Below are 9,890 nucleotides of genomic sequence, written 5' to 3' on the forward strand. Positions count from 1 at the left end.
TTGAGGGAGAATTAAAGCTCAATCCGTGGAAAAGGCCAAGCTGTGTTGAGACTGACTTTATTCCTCAGCGATGGAAAAAGACCCAAACCTAAAGATGGAATATAGATTGGAGTTAATGATGCTTCTTGCTTTGCTCACAGCAGCTTCATCTATCACCCCGGGCAAAGAGGAATACACGGAAGCACTGGTAAGAAGATGCTCAGAACTGTAGATTATATTATTGATAAATATGAATCAATTATATTTCTATCGTTCAGGCTGCAGAAACAAAAAGAAAGCATCTTCATCTAGTTTTAATATCGCCATGAAGTACTGCAGCAACCCGATTTCACGGCTGGAATGTAACTACACACATTTACTCGAGTGCACTGCTTAAGCACACGTTTGAAGTACTTCAGCTTTGATTCCTCTCAGGAAAGAAAACGTTCGTATTTTTTGCTTGACTTCGTTTGTCTGACAACTTTCCATGTTTTTTCTGCAGCAAAGCATGAAGCATTCATCAAATGCTGTAAAAATGTATACAAGTACAGCTGAACAAATCAGTACACTGTTCAGTCACTGACACTCTTCATAATATTTAGTACATCTGTTGCAACCGTTCTGACCATTTTTAGAAATTAAATAACAGCCAAGTAACAACTAAGAGAGATACAATCAAGAATAGTGACAATCATTTTTAATTGCAGTTTGTTAAGAAAAAAAAGTTCAAAATGAAATCCACTGGAAACAAAAGTAAAATCCTGCTTTGACATTCATGCCTGGTTAGTAATAATCTGGTGAAATATAATAGTATTGCAGTCCCAAAGCACTGAGTACTTTCCCTTTACATAAATGCAAGACTTTAATGTGCAACTTTTGTATTTATACTCGAGCAAAGGCTGAGAATTCCTCCTCCGGCACGAATAAAATGTAATTGCTATCTATTCGGATGCAATAATTGATCGGTGAGAGAGGCTTTGATAAGACAAAGCGAGGTCCAGGTAATAACACCAGTGCCGCCTGTGAATTGTGTGAATCAGAAAATAAAATCAAGGACTCAGTGGAGATGCATGTCTCTCCTTGCCTCTGTTAAAATGAGTTGTCTTTCTTCAGGTTTATTTAAGGAAATACGGTTATCTGCACATCCCGCTGGACAGCAAAGGTCGTGACTATCAACCGAAGGCTGTGGCAGAAGCTCTTAGGTGACCGTATTTCATCTGAGATACGTTTTCAGGAAAGTTTGCATGTATTTGTACCAGTGTGAATCATGCTGTAACCTTTTTGTTTGTGTCCCCAGAATTTTTCAGAGAGTGACTGGCCTGCAAATAACAGGAAAACTAGATTCAGCCACCCTGGCGATGATGTACAAACCTCGGTGCGGTCAAGAAGACCTTTTTAATCACAAAAATCTCAAATATCGAGCCATGGGTAGGTAACTATGAATATCACAAATTCTTACAGAAACGGCTGTGTAACCCTTGTGAAAATTAAATGAAATGTTCTCTTTATGAATAGGTCACTGGCGTAAGAAACTGCTGACCTACCGCATCTATAATTACACCCCTGACTTGGGTCAAGCAAAGACCCGCTTGGCCATCCAGAGTGCTTTCAGGTACTGGAGTGATGCGTCACCCCTCAGGTTCAAGGAATTGCAGACGGGAAGAGCAGACATAAAAATCGCGTTTCACAGGAAGGATAAGACGTGTCCAGTGCCCTTCGATGGGAGAGGTTGGAGCAGTTATCCTTATTTTAAAATTAAAAAATAAAAAGATGTCTGAAAGATTTAGAGCAGATTTGTGATCTCAGCGCTTTTCCACATCTTAAAGACGTTCATTTACATTTACCTCCAGGCCATGTGTTAGCCCATGCTGACTTTCCCGAGTCAGGTAAGGTGCATTTTGATGAAGATGAACTGTGGACAGAAGGGAAGAATCACGGGTCCAACCTGAGGATTGTTGCTGCGCACGAGATTGGCCACGCCCTCGGCCTGGGTCACTCCCAGCATTACAGCGCAGTCATGGGGCCTGTGTACAGCGGGTACCGCTCCAACTTCCAGCTACATCCTGATGACGTCCGAGGGATCCAGGCTTTATACGGTAACATCAGAGTGATATTAGAATGATGGGGTATGTGTTCAGAAACATGTCACCCAATGCCCCTTTAAAGTTACCTTACTGGCTACTGTAAAGGATACTTTTGGGGAAAACTCACTTATTTGCCATTCTGACCAGAGTCAGACAAGAAGATAGATAGCCTTCTCTCTTCTGCGCTGCATTAAGGAGCGGAGACCCACTGACATGAGCTGACTGCTAGTTAGCTTAGCGCAATGAATGGCAGTGGGTGGGAAAGTTAGCATACCTCAGTCAACAGTCCTCAAATTGATAAGGGCCAGGACCTTGGTTTGTTTATGAGTGATCATCGTCATCCTCTTTTACAAAGGCTGTGATTACACATTGTCACTCCTCTAGTTGACAAGAAAACATTTTCTTTTGTTGGTGGAAGTTTTGAGGTTTTGTCAGCGGTTGTGTCTGGAAAGCATTTCCGACTGTCTGATTCTAAGTCTACGGTCTCATAATCTTAACTTGTTATTTCATAACAAGCGATGTGTACAACTATAGTTCTATTATTGCAGGCAAGGAACTATTTGATGACTTTTGACTGAGGTATGCTAACACTTCCCAACCGTTACCATTAGCTGATAACCAAGCCTTCAGCAAGTCTCAGTGAATTGCTAGTGCACACACACGGGAGAGAAGGATATCTTCTGCTTATTTTTAATCACTTTCACCACTTCTAGTTCATATTCTAACTCTAGTTGTTATCTTGATTCATAAACTGCAGATTAACCATTGTTTACTTACTGGTGCTCACAGCAGGAACTATATGTGTTCCAGCTACATTGGTGTGTTAAATCCCATTTATTCGCTTCTACTTGCTGAGTGTGAGGTAAATTAATGCAGCATGTTTGTGGATGTTTCTTTACAGGAAAGCCTGTGAAGACTTCTTCATCCAGAAAGCCCAGCCCTTTAATTCCAGGAGGAATTACTCCCAATCCTTGCAAGGCCCCCCTGGATGCAGTTATGTTGGGTTAGAGCATGAAAATTGCCTCTTTAAAAGACTGATTCAAGACTGCCCCCTTGCAGGATATTCCTAACTCCGCTTTGTGTCCCCTCAGGTCCTTCGCGTAAGACATATGTTTTCAGTGGTCAGTATGTGTGGACGGTTTCCAGCTCAGGCTACAACGCTCCGGTCCTGATCTCTACGCTGTGGAAGGAGCTGCCAGGGAGTCTCAATGCAGCTGTTCATTCTCAGAGGACTGGGAAGTCTTATTTTCTGCGAGGTGGATTAATAGCATAGTTTCATAATTTGTCACAAGGGCATGATATATAACGCTGGCTGAGTTTTACTGCAAATGAGGGGTCCAGTCAACTGTGTGGGGGTTGTTGCAGTATTTACAGAACCATTCTCTTCTTTACAAATTCACAGGAGAAAAAGTATGGAGATACACAGGATTCAAGCTTGACCACGGCTTCCCCAAACATTTGGCTAATATTCCTGCGAATATTGACTCCGCCTTGTACTTCAGTGAAAACAAAAAGCTGATTTTTTTCAAAGTAAGAGTTTACATTTGCCTCAGTTCATTTATTTCACACATTTATTTTCAAAAAACATCTAGTAAACAATTCACTCCTTTATTTTAGGGCTCTGAATACTGGCAGTGGGATGAGATCAGGCCAACAGACTTCGGTTCATATCCCAAACCCATTGGAGATCTCTTCCGTGGGGCCCCCAGCCACACCGATGCTGCCGTAACATGGACAAACGGTCATATATACATGTTCAAAGGCACCCAGTTCTGGCGTGTAAACCAGCAACAGCAGGCAGTGGAGCAAACTTCTCAAAACGTGGCAACACGCTGGATGCAGTGTGAAGACTGAGCCACTAGAGGCCACCAGGGATTCGACACAAACCTCACTGCACAGTGATTCAATACATTAACAGGGAGAGTTTCTTTTCTTACCTTCACAGAGTCGTGTGTGTGATGCAGGGACTTCATAGCCCCTGGGGGCAAATTAAAGTCTTTAACTACTTGAACAAATATATCACACAAAAAGTGGTTCATAATGCCGGTAATTGAAATGTTTGATTTTTTCACTGACTGCTATGACAAAACATGCAAAACCAAAGAAAAAAAAAATCTATCATGTAAATGTAAGAAATAACTGAAACACTTGTTTAGTTGCTTTTAAAGCTGGATCTTTTTTTTTTTAACTCAGAATTGAAGTATATTTACAGATGTGTATTTTCTTTGTATCGAATTGGATTGACAGCATTGGTCTCTTGATCTCAGTATTTTTAAAATTTTATGGATTTTAGATGCAGATGTTTCAAGCATTAATCGCTGCATTCAATGAAACTGTCCTTCCGCTGTCAGTGGTTAGCTTTTTTAGCCTTTTTTGTACTGTACAAGCTTGAATCATATTGCATGTTAGTGTGAGATTATTGTTTGTAACCGTACTAGAGAAGCCCTAATTTACACGTGTTCTGACCCATGGACTGTATGAATTCAGTGACAGTTTCTTAGACGATGTATACGATGTAATAGCATTTTCACAATAAGAGATTGTGAAACAAAATAGCACTACTGTGGAAAACAAAACCTCCGCTGTGTTGTTTTTGTCACCCTTCAGAAGCTGATGTACCTGCTCCAAATGTTTGAACTGTGTCTGTGCAAGTGAACAGTTCAAATGAATGATGAGGAGCTGGATTCCTCACATATGTCCTCCAGTTGAATATCTTCAGACCTCAAAAACCGGTGACGCAGCAGTCAGAGGCACCATGGAGCCCGTCTCAAAGTCAAAGTCAATCAGAGTGTGTGTGATGGTGCTGATGCTGCTGGTGGAGGAGCCAGTCCCCATCTGGCGCTCCTGGAGGCTTTGGATGTAACTCTGGCAAAAAGGAGAAACACACTGTTACTGCTACTGTGACGTGTGTAAATTAGGTTTGCTGCAATCAGAGGAAATGAAAACGTTCTTGTCAGGGCAAGAGTTAGCTTCTCTGAATGCACTGACCGGGGCCAGGACATCCCCAGCATAACGCTTTAGGGGTGGGGGTCTGCGGCGATGGTGAGGTCTTCTCCTCGACTGAGTGTATCTTGGCTTCTTGGAATGTTTCTTCTGTTTTTTTTGTCCAACTGAGGAGAAGCCAGATCAGAGATGAGTTAAATGATCCCGAGTGAACTACATCGCAAAAATATTCAACATGAAAGCAGCCTGAACTTGAATTCATCGCTTACTTAGACTGGATTTATCTTCTGAGTGTGATACTCCTTTGGCAGTACAGTTCCACTGCACCAACACACCTGTAAGACTCAAAACAGGACCGATCCCAGTGATCACCCAGTTATACCAGCAGACTGGACGTGGGGCAACTTGATAAATCACATCATACACCTGACTGGGCAGCATGAACGTCCCCACCATGTAATCCACACACAGCATCACGGCAGTGGCTCCAAACACAGACGTGTAGATGATAGTGAAAAGTTTCTGCCACTGAAGAGTGAAGACAGTGGTGACAATGCTGGAAGCCATGATGGCACTAAGAGGCACCCACTCTGGAGAAAGGCTGTGAAACTGGCCAATGACCAGAAGAACGGTGAGGGAGAACAAGCCGCCTAGCTGGAGACCACAGAGGATGAGTCCCATAGTGGACACCAGCAGAGTCATCAGACCGCAGAGCACACCCACACCCAGGCCAATCCCCACTTTGGTCTCTGCGCCCAGGTGGGCTTCCAGCACAGGCTCTTTGTGGAACAACAGGAGCACGGCTGCAGATCCAAACATGAAGCCGGAAAAGAACATAACCATCTTGAAGCAGCGGTATCCTGGAAGTAAAGTAAAATACATTGAACAATGAAATAAAACAAAATACATTTAATCCTGATTTGAAACATGTTGTCATTACATGACATCACTATTTCCTCGTAGGCCAATTAGTTATAATACCTACCAATGGAATAAAGGAAAATATTGCTTGGCGTTTTTCTTAAAATAAGAGGCGTTTTATAAAAACAGTGTCAGCACAGTTAAGATAAGTTTAGGCACCACACCATACATACACAGTTTTAACATAATGCTGTTAACAGGAGCCAGTCTCCGAAGTCTGAGTTTATTTAGTGTAGTTACACGGCCCCTGATCAACACATTAAGTGAGATTGCTGTGGATGGTGTGATGAGGGTAGGGCAGAGGTAGGGTGCGCCCTGGATGGGTCACCAGTCTGTCGGAGGGCCATCAGGAGCAATTAGGGTTCAGTATCTTGCTCAAGGATACTTGGACATGGTCACCGGGGGGAAGTGAAGACGGAACCAGCGACCCTTCGGTTACTTGACGGCCACTCTCCCTCTGAGACGTGTAATGTCTAGCCTCTCAGATAACAACGACTAACTCTAATTATAGCATTATAGCCAAAAATATCAGTTTGCAAACTCTCAAGTACATCGTCGGGTGTACTCGATGTCTTTTTTATCCTGATGTATGCTCACAACTACAACTGAGGACACTGATTAACTTCTATAGAAGTCAGTCATGCTTCAAATGTGAGTAGTTAAAGTTCGTTCTGTTGACATCTCTCATCATCATCAGATGAACTGATCAGATAATGAGGTACAATCAACCAGGGTGAAAACTGCTGCTCGCTGCCTCTGACCTGCTCCATTTAGACCAATAAGGAACAATACAAACAAATCAATAAAAACAAAATATCCTTTCTTGTTTAAGAAGTTCATTTGCTGTAGATCTATTCATATGTTTCCCTGAGATAAAATGCACAGATGAGACCTTACGTTTCACTCACTTAAAGTTCTGATATCGCTCCATCTCATTTATAAATCAAATAACTTTTCTTTATTAATAATCTAGAGTACTGCAGATAAATGGGGGGGTAAATTAGACCTAAGACCATAAGACCTTAAATCATATTCAGGCTGAAAGGGGAAACTGGCTATATTTCCATAAATTGAAGTCAGGAAGTCTGGTTAAGTCTCATACTGGAGCTAAAATGAACTCAGCCATGGTGAAATGTTTTGGAAAAAGTATTTTCCTTCTCCATTAACGCTGCCTGCATGCTCTTTTATTTCGGATGATTATTTGTTTAAATTCCTTGCAGGAGATCAAACCTCCCCCTTTTTTGCGAGGTTGACTGGGGGAACGCAGACTTTGGCAACATGTGTGTTTGCATTATCGTCACATGTGTGAAGGGAACAAGTCCACAGTACACACTGCTCCTATCGTCATGCGTGTTTGTAGACGAAAACACAGTCAATAAAAGGAATTACAGACTTTTCAGCTTTCAGTTGCTTGTTTGGTTAAAAGTCAGCGATGTCTTGGAATTTAAAGATTTATATAAAAATACTGAACTGCTGTCAAGAACCCAGCACGATTTCGGTCAGATCCACAGGTTGCACTTGTGCTGCCTCAGTCAGAGACAGACTCTACCTCTGTAGCTTGGGGCTTATCCACCCTAAACCCCTGGCAGCTCCAAGACACCTGCCACCCTGGGTTTAGCGAGCAGGTAAGGTGGGTGTAATTAGCCCGCCCTGACCTCTAGGAAGTATCTGGTATCATGAATACATACCAAAAAAGCTGTAGATGAGGCCGAGTGACAGGCAAACCGAGCAGATGATAGATGTGATGATTTCATGGTTGGTATTAATCTCAAGCATGCATATGTCCACCTCGGCTAAACCAGCTCCTGGCTCCTCGGATACATAGGCTGAATTGACTGCCATCGTGCAGGATTATAATCTCTATTGTGGTTGTGAATGTCCTTTGTTCATTGTGGAAGGGAACTTGGAACGTCCTGCATTTGGCATCCAGGGAAAAGGGAAGCTCCTGAATGAAGAACTTGTACTGAGCGGTTTCCTGTTGTGCACCTGTAAAATACAAATACAAATCCATATTTTTGTTTAACAATTACTGACACCATGTTTGCACAAAATCAAGTAATTTCATTGCTATCATTTAAATTTGTAAGACACTGGATATCTTTAAACTTTAGCGTTGTTATTTAAATTAATCTATAAGAGGATGCAGCTTTCTCAACTTCCAGTCCAGGAACCAGAGGAGGAAACTGGGGACCTTCCTCCGAGTTTATTGGCTATTTCTCCTGCATGTTTTGTTCCAGAGCAGGATACAGATGAGGAAGTGACCTGGTTGCTTCCCACAGACAGACCTTTTGTTCTCAGCATGTGGTTAGTTACTGTGTTTACAGATAAACAATGACAGATTATATCCCTACGGCTAATAAAGACAGTAGTGTCACGGCCAATATTTCCTGACTCAAACTGACTGACTGCATAAAATAATAAACTATGCTACATTGCAGTTCAAGTGTCTGGCTACGGTTTGTGTTACTGTAAGGGTGTCTAAGCTGTTCAGGCAAAGCTCACGTTCAGCAAATGGAATTAGAGGAGTTTAGCAGGTGAGTGAGCCTCCTGTCTGCTCATGTCAACCCTGTGCCCTCAAGCGGAGTGTAAAAAAGCACTTCAACTCAAAATGGAAATTAAAGTCCTGTAGAGGAACCCCTTTTAAATGGTTAGATGTTTTGTGAAATTTAACATCTTGAAAAAGTTTGTTTCATGAATCAAAAAAAATATGAATTATAAATAACAATTAAAAATGGCAGACAAATGAAATGATGTAACTTACCTAGGATGAGTCATATCCCCAAAATGTTAATGTGAGCATTAAACTCGAAAAAGAATCCTCACTGGTGGTTGATCAGATTGCAGTAGAGCGAACAATGAGCGTGTTGGAGTTTGTCAGCAGTGACTGTGTGTGTGTGTGTGTGTGTGTGTGTGTGTGTGTGTGTGTGTGTGTGTGTGTGTGTGTGTGTGTTTCCCTCTGCGAGCTGTGGGTGAGACTCCACGTCTGACGCACTAAGACCTTCATCTGGGCTCATGTGAACAGCTGATGCCTGAGAGGGAGACCATCTGCCCCCAGCGACAGCGCGAGGCTGCTGCCAAGTCCGAGGCCGAGGGTTCAGCCCTCGCTACCCATGATCCTCCAGGAACCTCAATTGACTCTGCTTTAGTACAGAGCCGCTGCCATCTGGAATATACTTCCATAAACATAAGACACCATGACATTAAATATTCTTTTTCAAAATCACTCAAAATAGATGTTACTATCAGTTTCAATATTTTGGGAATCATGTCAATGTGATTTCAAATTCTTTTGTTATTATTGTGTAGAACCCCAGGAGACGAGCAAGCTCTTTGTTGATCCAGATATAGAATGACCCTTTCTGACCTTCATTCCACTCAGCGTCACTTTTTATTAAGGCTCAAGTCACGATGAAGTACAGGGATTTTACTTTGGAGCCTGTTTTGACCCCTAATATTTTTTTAATTGTGGGATTCCACTGACATATATATTTCATCCCTTTGTTATGGGACTGACCTCCCAAGCAATAATCAGAGGTGGACAAAGTCCTAAACCCCAGCACGTAAGTGAAAATGTAGTTTTCTGTAAAGTTGGGTTTGTTCTCATTTTTGGATTAAAGTTCAAACGCGATGATATTTGGATTTTGCATGAAGGAACAGTTTAATGTGGAACAAACATGGATTCCTACAGGTGGCACAAGAGAACACGTATGTTGCTGGTCATCATGCGGAGACAACACTGTATAATTCAAAAGATGCGTGTTACATGAGCCTTACTTTCTGTAATCGCTGGGTGTCACCAAAACTATGATTTAAACTCAGCTCGTAGATGTCCTCACTCGCAACTAACATGTGAAATGATCTGACCATGAGGAGTCCTGTTGCTACTGGTTGGAGTTTTAAGATGAAATATTCAAATTAAAATGGTAACGCAATATATCCCAAAGCCCATTATTACACGAAGGT

At 42.1% G+C, this 9,890-nt stretch overlaps 2 protein-coding genes across 2 annotated transcripts; one reads left to right on the forward strand and one right to left on the reverse strand.

Moving 5' to 3' along the window:
- LOC147255533 (matrix metalloproteinase-19-like) lies at nucleotides 1-4,302 on the forward strand. The gene is made up of 9 exons (XM_086213317.1): nucleotides 1-187; nucleotides 1,093-1,181; nucleotides 1,277-1,407; nucleotides 1,495-1,707; nucleotides 1,830-2,075; nucleotides 2,965-3,066; nucleotides 3,155-3,319; nucleotides 3,466-3,593; nucleotides 3,681-4,302. Exons 1-9 carry the CDS (start codon nucleotides 71-73, stop codon nucleotides 3,915-3,917), a joined length of 1,428 nt encoding a protein of 475 aa, XP_086069443.1. The 5' UTR covers nucleotides 1-70; the 3' UTR covers nucleotides 3,918-4,302.
- Nucleotides 3,463-8,963, reverse strand: LOC147255534 (transmembrane protein 198-like). The gene is made up of 5 exons (XM_086213316.1): nucleotides 8,689-8,963; nucleotides 7,616-7,913; nucleotides 5,276-5,866; nucleotides 5,052-5,173; nucleotides 3,463-4,928 (listed from the first exon to the last, which is right to left on the reverse strand). The coding sequence occupies exons 2-5, from the start codon at nucleotides 7,767-7,769 to the stop codon at nucleotides 4,779-4,781; spliced, it is 1,017 nt and encodes a 338-aa protein (XP_086069442.1). The 5' UTR covers nucleotides 7,770-7,913; nucleotides 8,689-8,963; the 3' UTR covers nucleotides 3,463-4,778.
- Nucleotides 8,964-9,890: the final 927 nt, after the last annotated feature.

The sequence above is a fragment of the Aulostomus chinensis genome, chromosome 9 (genome assembly GCF_037954235.1).
Source record: "Aulostomus chinensis isolate RoL2024-O1b breed Wild chromosome 9, RoL_Achi_v1.0, whole genome shotgun sequence".
Taxonomy (NCBI): Eukaryota; Metazoa; Chordata; class Actinopteri; order Syngnathiformes; family Aulostomidae; genus Aulostomus; species Aulostomus chinensis.